This window comes from Ochotona curzoniae, unplaced genomic scaffold (assembly GCF_017591425.1).
Source record: "Ochotona curzoniae isolate NIBS_2020 unplaced genomic scaffold, NIBS_Ocur_1.0 contig_908, whole genome shotgun sequence".
Lineage (NCBI taxonomy): Eukaryota > Metazoa > Chordata > Mammalia > Lagomorpha > Ochotonidae > Ochotona > Ochotona curzoniae.
In genome coordinates this window covers 32,988,983-33,002,577 of record NW_024466607.1, presented here as the reverse complement: position 1 = coordinate 33,002,577, position 13,595 = coordinate 32,988,983, and the positions used below count along the sequence as shown (strand labels likewise).

The 13,595-nt window shown below is 49.1% G+C and overlaps 1 protein-coding gene across 5 annotated transcripts in view; it reads left to right on the top strand.

Annotated features, from left to right (window-relative positions):
• The window catches only part of EIF4E3 (eukaryotic translation initiation factor 4E family member 3), a 223,770-nt gene that overhangs the window by 17,861 nt on the left and 192,314 nt on the right, over positions 1-13,595 (top strand). For all 5 annotated transcript variants that reach the window (XM_040994819.1, XM_040994816.1, XM_040994817.1 and 2 more), the window contains 4 exons: positions 4,974-5,068; positions 6,722-6,782; positions 8,802-8,868; positions 12,595-12,750. In XM_040994819.1, the coding sequence (XP_040850753.1) occupies positions 4,974-5,068; positions 6,722-6,782; positions 8,802-8,868; positions 12,595-12,750 (379 nt within the window). The remainder of the gene's footprint in view (positions 1-4,973; positions 5,069-6,721; positions 6,783-8,801; positions 8,869-12,594; positions 12,751-13,595) is intronic.

Here is a 13,595-nt window from a genome sequence, read left to right as displayed (position 1 = left end):
GAGTGCAAGTCCTTATAGCCTTATACTCTCCAGAGGGACACACTGTTTTTTTTTTTCCCCCATTGCAACAACTCAGGATCTCGATAGCTGTGTGTGGGCAACTAGCCTGGTCTCCCTGCATGCACTGGATGACAATGGGCACTGGGGTGAGCCTCTGGATCCAGACATTGTCTTTGAAGGACCACTTTAAGCTGCCTGAGGTGTCCCATCCCAGGAAATGCTTTCCTTAAAACTGACCTTCTCTGCAGGATAATTTATATGCAAAAAATGCAGATTTCTCACCTGTAAGTTTTGACAAACGTGACCATGACACAGAGCAGAGGTCCAGAAACTTCCATCACACCAGAGAAGCTCGTCAGGCCTCTTCCCAAGCAAACCCCCCTCCTGCCCCCGAGAAGCAGCCTCCGCTCTGGTGGCCAACACCTTCCATCATTTTGCCTGTCACTGAGCTTTGAACAGAAGGAATCACAGGCTATTGTACTCAGTGGTGGCCCAACTTCTTCATGTAGTAATGACAAAAGGACTGAAGGAAGGAATGAGAAATTCACCTGTAAGCTGCTTAGCTGTGTCCTAACATGCTCGGCCATGGCCGCACATTCTCAGTGGGGGCGCAAAACATTGGTTCGAGGGGGTGGGTGTCAATGAGCAAGTCTTATTTTTTTGAAGATGTATTCACTGTATCACTTCCCAAATGGCCATAATGGCCAGAGTTGGGCTGGTCTGAAGCTGAGAGCCAGGAGCTTCCTCTGGGTCTCTCCTGTGTGGCTGCAGGGGCCCAAAGCCTCTGGCCATTTTCTGCTGTTTTCCTAGGTCACTAGAAGGAAGTTGGAGCAGAAGTGGAGCAGCTGGGGCTAGGACCAGTACCCATATGGGATGCAAGCACTGCAGCGGGAGGATTAGCCGGCTAAGCCCTACAAGTCTTAGTCTTGTTGCATGTAATGCAGGGACACGCAGGCATAGACAGATGCCCGAGTGCGGCTTCTCTGTGCTGTTAGAACTTTGTTAGGCACTGTGGTGCAGGAAGTGTCCCCACCTTTGCTGCCTCTGCCTCCCTTTCTCCCTCAGCTGTGCTTGCTCCCTAGAGCGGAGCCAGGGTTCTTTGTGGTACTTGACACTTAGTAAAGTTCCCAGATGTTGCTAGCATTTACGCAAGTGTGACTGGGTTCCACCCCTCAGCTTCATCAGAGGACTGGCTAGGGCATAGGCTAGAGTGCAGCCACCTCTTTCTATCCTGTAGCTGGCAGTTAGTAGCTGGGATAAGTTCCTCAATCTCTGTGCCTCAGTTTACTCATCTGTCAGATGGGAAGAATCATGCAATGATCTGATGCTGCCGGGGAGTGATGGTGAGCACGTCTGCCACCTGTTGTTTGCTTCTATGGGAACATTTTTTTTTTTTAAGTTTAACCGATTTTTAATGTACTTCAGAGAGTAAGGAGAGAGGGGAAGACGGAGAGAAAGCCCATACACTTCACTTGTTCACTTCCAAAAATGACTAGGACTGGACTAGGCTAAAGCCAGGATTTTAGCCCTCAATCCAGGTCTCTCATACGAGCGGTAGGAACTCTGTTCCCAAAGTGTGTGTCAGAGGGAATCCGGAAGTGGGAGCCTAGCGGGGACTCCAACCATTGACTCTGATGTGGAATGATGGTGTCCCAGCCAGCCTCAAACGTCTCTCCACATTTCCCTTTCCTGTTCTCTGTAGCACAGCCTCATACCACTGCCTCTAGAGTGTTTATTTCAAGGAATCACACCCAGATTATACCACTGTTAACCTTCTGCTTGGGGAATTCTATTTAACTTGCCAGTAGCTTTTGGGATTTCTGCCTGCAAGTGGCCTTGACATCTCTGAAACAACCCTTAGTTCCACAGAACTACCTGGAGTGCTGATTTTAAAAGATTTATTTATTTTTATTGGAAAGGCAGATTTATAGAGAGAAGGAGAGAGAGAGAGGAAGATCTTCCATCCCCTTGGATCACTTACCAAATGGCCACAATGGCCATACTGAGCCAACCCAAAGCCAGGAGCCAGAAGTTTCTGGGTCTCCCATGTGGGTGCAGGGTCTCAAGGCCTTGGGCCATCCTCCACTGCTTTCCCAGGCCACAAACAGGGAGCTGGATGGATAGGAAGTGGAGCAGCCAGGATATGAACTGGTGCCCATATGGGGTACTAGTGCTTACAGAGGATGAGCAAGTTGAGTCACCACACTGGCCACAAGGAGTGCTGATTTTAAAGTCAACTGAAGACATGCCTTGCTTTGTCCCCTCTTCTGCCCGCTCTCTGTGTATTGTGATTGTTGATTATTTCATTCCCAGCCTTTCTAATCGAGGCCATGCTTTCTCCTCCTATATGTGTTTGGATGAAATATAAGAATTATGTATTATTGGTGAATGTTTTACATCAAGACATTTGCATCCTTCTACCCTTTGAGGCCTTGTGCCTACCCAAGTTACTAGTGTGGGGAGGAATTGGAATACCTGTTGATTTGCTGGGGACACTGAGTCGGGGAGGTGGGTGGCCCTAACAGCCAAAGCGAAGAGGCAGCTGTGTGGTTTCCCTGGCATTGGAGCTTCCCTTCTGCTCAGTCCTTTCTCTACTCCCTGTTGACTGCACCATAGAGGAGGTGCAGCCTCCCAGGGACCCGGTGACCCCTGCTGGGGACACAGTCGTACTCCCTGCCAACAACACTGCTGCCTGACATTGCATTAATTTCCTGCTTTTCTGTCTTTCTTGGAAAATTCCACTTTTAAGTTAGGAATGTTTTCCGGTGGTTCACCGGCTCCTTTTACTCTCTTTTGAGCCTGCACGGATTTTCCACGTTTCTCCCAAGTCTTTGGGAGGATGCGGCGCGGAACAGAACCTGGCTCCCAAGCAAGGCCTTTCTCTCCTGCAGGAGAGAGGAGCACTGCCTGCCACTGGCATTGGCAGGAGGAGGATTCTTCGGTCCTGTCTGCCCCCAGGCTTACCCGCTGTAGTCCTGAAAACTCGTTCTTCTGCAGCTTTCTATCCCAAACTCACAAGGGCTTTGGGACAACCTGTGTCATCACCCTTATGATTCTGCCTTATTTGCGCCACTTGGGCTGTGCTCTTCTCCGCGTCTCCCATAAATTGACTTTCTACTTAAATTTCACATCTCTGCTGAAAAAGGAAATTCAGCCTCATTTATCATGGAGAAGTCTTTGTGAAGAGTCGATGCCGTCTGTTAAAACTGAGCATCTTTTCTGTGTCTAGTGCTAAAAGTGACTCAGGGACTGCCTGTGATGGCAAGTCAGAAAACCACATCCGCCCACCTCACCCCTCAGCCTGTGGAGGGTGTTGCTGGGATAGGACGTTCGGTGAGGGTAACAGATTGAGTTTCCAACCCTGGGGAAAGGCGGACGCTTCCTTCAGAGAAGTTTAGAGATCCATGTGGATAATGGAAGGTGGCGGGCAAATTGATTCAAAACGCTCGTTGGCCTGGATGCAAGGCAGCTCACACTGGGTGGCTGCACTCAAACAGTGTGGAATAAACGAAGCAGTTGGAGAACGAGAAGTGGCCGAGGGGGAGAGAGAGAAACTCAACACGCTAAGAGAGCGGAGGGAATGAGGTGGGGAGCCAGGACCACATCTTCTTCACAGTGATGTCCAGCACAGAAGTGAGTGCAAGTTTAATGGTACCCTTTGTCCATGAGTTCAGTTGTTATCTGTCGGATGGGGTTAGCATCCATGGTCAAAGCCCATCATGCATAAATGTCCTGCAGGTCAGGCTGCCCATGCCCAGCCATGTTTGTTCATAGCAGTGGAGACCACTGAGGAGTGATGGGTGGCATTCAATCTTGCAAGTTAAATTAATGGATCACTTCAAAGATAGCCCACAGTTTCTTTCAGTGTAAGTGGTCGTAAGGGGATATGTTCACACTCTGCCTTCTCACCCGAACTGGCATTTGTGGAAATGCACCTGAGCTTGAGGTGTTGAATATACCATCTTCAGCCCGTCCGTGGCCTTGAGTCATGGAGGCCTCTCTGCTGCATGTACCCATGCTCCCAGTTGGGGTTTCAGGAAACCTTGGCTGCCTTCCCTGTTCTCCAACACAGGGAGCATGACCCCACCCACTGTTCTCTGACCCAGCTGCCATGTTGCTGGGCTCACCAGGAAGCCGCTTGGACCCAGGGGACAGGGTAGACACCATTCTGCGCTGTGTTTCCCAGCCTTCCTACTGAGACCCCCTCCCTCCTAATGCTCCCAAGGTTTGGCTCCCATGTTCCTCTCCCCTCAAGCTCTTAACTCCCCAGTTCAGAGAAAGTCAAGCCGTTCTGGCATTCAGAGCAATTCCCCTTTCTGTCTGCAGTACCAGCTCTTCCGTATCAGAAACTCGGAGCGCTCAGTCTCTTATCTGCTCCCAGTTTATCCACCTCCCCATAAACACCGTTGATTCTGTTTGCTGGGAGCTGCCAGCAACCGGAGATGGCTGGCGAGCAGGATCAGTTGTTCTGTATTTTACGATGCTGCTACTCTCATGCTGCCCGGACCACAAAGTCCTTGAAGGAAGCCTGAATTTTAATTTTACTCTTTGAAATGTGTTTGCTGGGTGGTGGTGATTCTGTTTTACAAAACACATGTACCGCTTTGTCGTCAGTTCACCCGAGGCGTCCTTTCTTCCCTAGGATTTCCAAGTGTGTGCTTTTTGTTGACTTCGATCCTCTTGCTGTATGTTACCTTTCTAGTTTTACCTGTTAGATTATGCAGGAAGGCTTCCTCAATCGCCACAGCTTCCTAAACCATAGACCTTGGCCTGAGCGTGCCAAGGAACCTTCTTTAACATGGTGATGTATTTTTCCTCACAGAACATTAGAAGGGATACTGAGAAAAATCTGTTATGAGTGGATAGGGCTAAGTAAAATATAAAGGCGTGTTTCTCGTTAATGTATTAATCTTATGATAGAAAGGCACAGTTAATACTAGGATATTAAATCAAATGATTTTTTCCCCCCCAAGATATTCTGGAGCGTGTACAATAATATCCCGCCTGTGACCAGCCTACCCTTGCGATGTAGTTACCATTTAATGAGAGAAGAGAGGCGGCCGCTCTGGTAAGTGTCCGACATGCAGTCTGAGGTCAAGACGGGTGGGAAATGCTTAGAACTACGTGGCAGAGCCTGTCACCTGAGTTGTGCCTGTCACACTGACCCTGTGGGAAGGGCCCCGGGACCCAGGGGCAGCATCCTGTGGATGCAGTGACTCGGTGGTGTGGCGAGTCACACAGCCTTACTGAGCTGTCCCCTGACTGCTGTGCTGCCGATCTGCCTCAGCTCCTTCAGGGGCAGATGACAGAAACCCAGGTCTGAGGAACAACATAGTATTCTGGCACCTGTGACTGGGAAGCCTGGCTGATTTCTGGCACATGGGAGCTTCCGCTGTCGCCCAAAACCTACCGCTCTCCATCGTGATCCCTTCGCTTTCCTCTGTGTCGGTTGAAGTTTTTGGGTGGGTTTCTCTGGATGCCATGGCAACATGGACCTCAGAGCTGCCATCTGTGCCCCATGGTGGCTCAGCTCGCCATCCCCAGCCAATCCTGGAGCCCCGAGGAGGCAGCTTTGCATGTCTCATAAGCCTTTCTTGCAAATTGGGAGGCGGAATCAGTCTAACCAAGTGGGTTTGCTGGAACAGTAGAGCTGTGTGGTTTCTGTTGAAGAAACTGGGGGTGCCCTTGCCAGAGTGGGGAGGAGGTGTTCAACAGGAAGGTGTCATCCTGGGGACACCTGGGAGGTTGGTGCCCCTAGGGGGATTTGAGAATCAGGTAAGAAAGAAAGTGAACATGGGCCCAGCACAGTGGCCTAGCGACTGTCTTCGCTTTGAACACACCATGATCCCATATGGGCACCAGTTCTAATCCTGGCAGTCCCACTCCCCATACAACTTGTGGTCTGGGAGGGTAGTCGAGGACGGCCTATAACCTTGGGACCCTGCACCTGCATGGGAAACCCAAAAGAAGCTCCTGGCTCCTAGCTTTGCATCAGTTCAGCTCCTGTCATTGCGGCCACTTGGGAAATGAATCAACAGGCAGAAAATCTTCCTGTCTGTCTTTCTTGCTCTCTGTATGTCTGACTTTGCAATTAAAATAAATAAATATTTTTAAAAAGTGAATATGCTATCAAAATTCAGAGGTCTCTGCCCTGAGCCTCCCAGGACAACTTCTTCTTCTTCTTCTTTTTTAAGATTTATTTATCTTTATTGGAAAGTCAGATATACAGAGAAGAGGAGAGACAGGAAGATCCTCCATCTGATGAATCACTCCCCAGGTGGCCACAACGGCTGGGGCTGGGCTGATCCGAAGCCAGGAGCTTCTTCTGGGTCCAGTGCTTTGGGCCATCCTTGACTGCTTTCCCAGGCCACAAGCAGGGAGCTGGCAGGAAAGTGGGGTTGCCAGGACACGAAGTGGCATCATTATGGGATCCCGGCACATGAGAGGTGAGGACTTGAGCTGCTAAGCTACTGGGCTGCTAGTATTTCTTGAACCTTCCCTCCCCTGAGTACCTGCGAATTCCCTTTTTCCCTCCCTGCCTCAATCCTTCCCCCACCTCCTTCTGTTTCCAGTAACAGGACTAGGGGAAGTTTACTGAAGGCTGCCTGTTGTCTTTGTATGCGAGGTTATCATTAAACCAGATGCAGGCGGACCTCCTTAGAGCTAGCATCAGCAGTCCTTAATCCCGGCACGTAACTCTCACCCTTGCTCTCTCGTCCAGGGAAGAGGAGAGTAATGCGAAGGGCGGCGTGTGGAAGATGAAAGTCCCCAAGGACAGCACGGTAGGTTGGTTTCTCACCTTTTTCCCAGGACAGCTGAAGCCGCAGTGGCTGCTGGCTGCCTGCAATGGCTATGTTGTATACAGGGAGGCCGCCTGGATAGTCAGCCTTGAGGCCTAGATCCGGGATGGACAGCTCTGCCCGGGGTGGTTCTCCAACCTCCTCCAATGAGTAGGCTTGTGCTTCTATATACAAAAAGTATCAGAGTGCCACCCTCCCATGGAGCCTGCCAGCATTGTACCCTCACCGGCTTGACAGACAAGCTGACGTCTTCACAGGCCCTGGGGACACAGCTCTTGCTCTGGCTGTAGCTGATACAGGGGAGGTGCTTCCCACCAAACCCTCTTTTCCTCCGGGGTAGGAGTGGTGCTGAGGGCCTCGACAGAGTGGAAAAGCGGCAGGCATGGCACCTGCCGGCTCTTTGGGGTCATGTGAGGCACCCATATAAAACATATGGCGGGAACAAATAACAGATCAGGCGAGTAAGAAGCCCCACTACCTCCCCCTCTATCAAAGCGAGGAGAACAGAGAATATGTCAGCGCGTAAGAGAATCTAAGGTTTTCAAACTATTGCCAAGTACATGCTGTCATGTCTTTTCCTTTCGTTTGTACGTTCACACCACACTTTGAATTATAGTGGAAGCAGTCTTGATGTTCACGTTCATTGCAGACTGGCTGGAGAGCGTCTTTTCTTCTCCAGGCTAGCCCTTGGGCTAATAGCTGACAAGGCACCTGTGGCTGGGCCGGGGCCCTCTGCCAGGCAGCTCACCCGCTCCAGGTGTGGCTCTAGGAGTCTGCTGAGCCAGCCCTGCTGGCATCCCAGCCAGGAGCCTGAAAGCTGCCCGCTTGCAGCTTGCTCATGCCAAGCTCACCTGCAGCCCTAGCACACACATGAAAAAGGTTGAGAGACCAGTGGGGCAAAAAGGAGAATCTAGCATAGAGAAGAGCTGCTCACCGGCTCAGGGCTTCCTGGTTAACTGCCATGCCCTGGTTAAAAGATCAGCAGGATGGCATTAAGCTCCTTAGGCATAATAATAAACACTGTCATTATAGTTAATATGTATTGAGTACCTGGTTCATAGCAAACATGTCACCACCATCGACGGGGTGGATCTTAGAGTGGAGCCAGTTTGTTAGCCACTGAGCTAAGTCCCGTGGGCGCAGTCGTTGGCTGTTTTCACACTCACAGCACCCCTGGGAGGGTGGGCCTTTAATGCCTGCTTGATTCACCTAAGGAAATATGCGCAGACAGGTCACAGAGAGGACCAGCCATGTTTTGGGAGGCTTCAGAGCCTGTCAGCAATGGCATGCGGGACGCCTGGGATCCAGTCCCAGCAAGGAGAAGAAAAGGAGGGACTGGGCACCCGCTAGGCAGGGAGGAAGAGGGTGCTGCCTGATGACCGGGAGGCATGTGTAGACCTTTAGAAGAAATAGACCCTTGAGGAGGACGGGGGAGGTCCAGGAGCAGTGTGACTAAGTCTTTCAGGGAAATTGCATGCCTTCATCCACGAAGTTCTATCATTTAGCATAAACAGTCTGCCTCAAGTGAATGGAATTCTGCAAGTCTCTAGGCTTAGTAAACAAGGAATTTCCCTATGCATTTTTTTTTTTTTTTTTGCCTTGTGTAACCTTCAAAGAACCTTATAAACAGTGAGGGGGGAAAAAAAAGGAAAGAGTGTTAAAGAGAATGTTACTAAGAATACCCAAATATAATCAGCTGGTACATTTTGAATCAGAGGAAAAGAATGAGAACGTTGTAGTTTGGGTACATCTGCCCCATTCTTCTGGGCTTGATCAGGGGTCTCTCAGGTTGGCTGCCGTCAGGCTGTGGCCTACCTGGACGGTGCCTATCACCGTTGCATCCATTTACGTTGGAGGGGTGCAGCTGTCTGGAGACCTCCAGAGATGGGCGCGGGAAGGGGGCGTGAGGTTGAGGCTAGCGGGACTTGTCTCGGACTCCCAAAGAGATTCTAAACATGTGTCTGTGTTTTGTTTCTCTGTTTCGTCCCTCTCCCCCATCAGTCCACAGTTTGGAAAGAGCTGTTGTTAGCAACTATCGGAGAGCAGTTCACAGACTGTGTGGCAGCAGGTAAAGGACCCGGCCCCCAGCCACCCCTACCTTGCGCGTGTGCTTGGGCCAGCCTGTTACTCGCACCAGTGTGTTGTGTGTGTGTGTGTGTTATGAAGTTGTTCATTTGCTCGTTTTCTCATGTGGTTGTGGGGTGTACGTGTTAAAGATGTGTGAACGTGTACGCATGTTTACATGTACGAGTTGAGCATCCCCAAGTTCAAAATCCAAAATGCTCTGAAACCTGAACTGCAAGCAGACATTTCCACACTTGACCTCTTGCATGCAAAATTTGCTTCATGCATTGGTTGTTTCACAGTATTGGGTTTTTTTTTTTTAAGATTTATTTATGTTTATTACAAAGTCAGATATACAGAGAGGAGAGAGAGAGAGGAAGATCTCCGTCCGATGATTCATTCCCCAAGTGAGTGCAACGGCCGGTGCTGTGCCGATCTGAAGCCGGGAACCAGGAACCTCTTCCTGGTCTCCCACACGGGTGCAGGGTCCTAAAGCTTTGGGCCGTCCTCGACTGTTTCCCCAGGCCACAAGCAGGGAGCTGGAAGGGAAGTGGAGCTACCAGGATTAGAACTGGTACCCATATGGGATCCTGGCACGTTCAAGGCTAGGACTTTAGCCGCTAGGCCATGGCGCTGGGCCCTTCACAGCCTTGTTGAAAACATTCACTTTCAGGCTCTTTGTGCAAGTTATTTATGAAATGTGTGTGTTGCATGTTTTGACATGGACCTGTCCCCAAGGCATCTCATTTAAAGACATAAATATTACAAAATCCAGAAAACAAAATCCAGAACAGAGCATTTGGTCACCAGCATTTCAGATGAATAGTCAGCCTGAGTTATATGTGTAACTCAACTGCGTGACGTCCACAACCACCTGTCCCTAAGATGTAAGCGGAAGAGTTCATCACCAGCTGGACTCGTGACACCACTTGTGGTGACTCCTTCCTCTGTTCCCGTTCTTCCAGAAGGGGAGGTGCCCTCAGTGTCAACCCCGCTCCAGGTGTCCAGTCTCTGGGCTCCACTCTTGGTCCCGTCCCCTTTGGCGCGTTTCCTGCTCCTGTCCCCTTTGGGCAGTCCGTGGCCGTCATTCTCACACCGATGACAAAGATGAAATGCACTGGGATGGAAGATAAAGCCAAGGTCTTCGGTGAATTTCCAAGAGCCTCTGCCAGCAGTTTTGTTTGTTCTGTGTTTACCCAGAAAGCACTGGAAGAGGAGAAATGAACTGCTGTTTTTTCTAAGTTGGGTAGCACAGAGAATCGTGTAGTTCCTGTTCAGCTTTCAGCTTTTCCCCATCTTTTTTTTTTAAGCTAATTGGCATTGAGCAGCTGGCCCTCAGTCCGTCCACCCCCCTGCTAGAGCCCTGGGAGGGCAGCTCAATTCTGAGCTCCTTCCATTCCAGGGGCGAGTTTCAAATTCATCTTGTTGGCAGTTCCAAAAGTCTCCTTTTTGTTTTTGCCTGCTTTTACACCACATTTTGTTTAAGATAAAATTGCCCCCTAAAAGTACAGATTCCTTCTGTTTCAGCAGGGAGTCCTTAGCAACGTTAGCCTATGCAACCCAAAATACATCCTGTGCGTGATTATAAACACACAAATCCCTGGGAGAGAGGGGGTTTTGGGAATGAATTACCCTTGTTTCCAAGACCAGAGAAAAATAACACAAGTAATAATAAACAGCCAATATTGAGTAAAAAGACGTCCAATTGTTCTGCGGTTGACTTGGGCTGGGAGAGCAACATTAACTATTAACCATTGGCGCTTCCATTAACCAGCTTTGCCCCTTGATGCAAGTTAGCTAATCTCTCTGGACCTCGCTCTGTCGTCTTCAAGTAGTGGCTGCCTCTTGTTGTAGTGTCGTATGCTGCCAGTACTCTAAAGTTAATCAAGGGTTCAGTGGGGATCTGACTTAGGTATATTGCGTCTTTGCTGATGGATCTGCCTGTGTGTTAAGACCTGCAGCATTTATGCTGTGCTGCCCTTGGAAGTGCTGAGCTCTGAACCACGCCGAGCAGCCCGAGGCTGACCCACATTGACATGGGGACGGCTCAGCGCATCCAGCATCCCTCGCCCTGGAGTGAAAGACCGACCACAAGACTGAGAAAATCACACCTCTCCCCCGGACGGCAGATCCGTCCCCAAGAGCAGCCAACCGCAAAGCCCCCATGTCCCCAAGGATTTTATCTTCACATAAAATTTAACACTGTGTTCTAGCTCAGAGTAAAACTAAGACACCTAAACAAACAAAAAAATAACAACAAAAAAAAGCCTTTTCTTGATGGAAACATGGATGCCTACAGATGGCCATGACCAGACTTGTTTGTTTGGAACTTTCTGTTGAAGCATGTTGCATCTGCTGCAGTGCGCACACACTGTGTGGGGAGCTGCATCAGTACTGACACTCCTGTGTGGGAGGAAGGCTCCCTGCAGAACCTGAGAAGGGTGACGCTTCACTTCTTACCAGTGTAGGCTACTTTTCTTACCTGTTCCTAAATATTGACCTAAGAGAAGTCATATCGTCTGTGCACAGTCAGGATCACATTCATTGCAAAAGGCAGGAAAGAAGAGAGGGAGAAAGGGAAGAGAAGAAGTACGGAAGAGGAATTCATCCCGTGAGTTGGAGGAGCCTCCTTTTAAAGGATACCCTAACACTGAGAAGTGTTCACCTCCAGCAGCCCCAGGGGCACGAACGTGTGGGTATACGGAGGCTGGCAAATTGGGCAGAACGTATTAACTAGAGCAAAGTTTCCTACTTTGGATAGTTTTCATCTCCGTACGTGTTAGTTATTGATGGTGAGTGTGGAAGTACAGGCAGCAAACCCTGTCTTACTGCTGTGTCACAAACGTGTCAAAGCGGAAGTCAAAAGTCAAAAGTCATTTGGCTGCCAACTTTAGTATAAGCAAAGCGACTGCAGGGGGGCGTATAACAGAACAGCAGCACCTTACTTTCTCCTCAAGCATCTACAGGTCAGCTCCCACAGCAGGAAGCCCCCGTTAATGAGTGTGGATGATCTGATGCTCGTTCTTGAGAGGACTGTAACAGCACAGGTATCCTTAAGAGGTGCTGCCAAACGCAGGTGGATCTCGAGCCTGCCGTGCCCCAGACCTTAGGAGACTGTTAGAGGGAAGATTCAGAGAGCAGGGAGAATGAATGGGAGAGGAACCCAAGACCGGCAGAGCACGGAAGCAGAGAAGCAGCTGGGAAGGGGCAGCGGGGGGATGAGGGGGGGCACACAGCACAAGGACCCCAGCTTCTGTGACAGCATGACAGGAAGTCAGGAGAAATTCTTGGAGCTCCTAGCAAAAAAAAAAAAAAAAACAAAACAGCAAGGCATGGAGAAAAAGTTCCTTTGAGGTCACTTGGCATTCAGAGGGTGGGGAATTATGCAACCCGTTTTAGAAAAGTCTCATCAAAACAGAAATAGTTGAGAGGTCTTGGTAACATGTTAGAAAGGGTAAAATGATTTATCTGGAAGATGCATTTGGCTAGAAGGCTGTGTTTGTCTGTGTCTTGAGATGGGTGGGATGTGAGCGCAGCAGCTCTCAAGTACTGGCTTGCCTTTGCCAGCACCTCCCCGGAGAGCTGAGGATGAGTCACAAGTCCTCTTGCGCCACCTTTTTTTCCCCATCTTCTCCCTCACTTGCAGATAAAACGATGACGTAGCCCAGAGCCACCCGACTGCTGCACAGCCATCACTCACCCCCTCTTTGGTTTCCCGTCTTCCCCACAGATGACGAGGTCATAGGAGTGAGTGTCAGTGTCCGGGACCGAGAGGATGTGGTCCAAGTGTGGAACGCCAACGCCTCGTTAGCAGGCCAAGCCACAGTTCTAGAAAAGATCCATGAACTTCTGCCCCACATATCTTTTAAAGCAGTATTTTATAAACGTAAGTGCTTCATTTCCAGTTACTACTTTCTAGTGTATTCTGTCATTCTTTGAGAGCTAGAAACTGTGTTACAAATAAGATGAAGGCAGAGGCATTTGAAATGCTGCAACTCAGGAGAGAATTCACTAAGCTACCTGCGTTAAGTTGAGTCTCGGAAATTAAAATGAGCTGCTTTTCTTGCCTGCCTGCATGGATCTGAAAAGGAAGTAGACATCGTATTTGTTACATTTCAGAAAGTTGAACCTGAGCTAAAAGTTGTCATTCTCAGGAGAAATTACATCCTATTGGAAAGAACAATAATAAAAATGTCATTATGTGAACTGGCAGGTAGACATTCAATCATGCCTTCCTAAACAGGGCTTCATAACGTATAGCATCTGTATTGGTGGAGGAAACTTGCTCTGAGCCTGAGCGTGCTTGAATGTTCTACTGGAATGCTAATATGTCCTCATTGTGGATGACTGCTTAGACCCGACAGAGCACATGTGTGCTGGTACAAGGAGATCACCATGAGTAGGTGTGTGGACCCACTGTTTCCATGATTTGTGTTCATCGCTTTTGCGTACTTTTTGGAAAAAAAAAATCAACTTTTTCATCTTAGTACCATTAAACTGTTGGGTAGACCGAACTGCAGGTTACATTTTGAACAGTGAGTTAGAGCTCGATTGATCACACTTGGCTAATACATTTCCTGTATCCCGAACTGTTTCCAAGAGTCAGCAACCCATTTTTTTTTTTTTTTGCAAACTTGTTCATTTCACTGAATCTTACAATGCCCTTTGATGATGCCCCATTATTGAAGAGTAGAAAGAAGGAAAAATAAAAGGTAAATTGACCCGTTATTA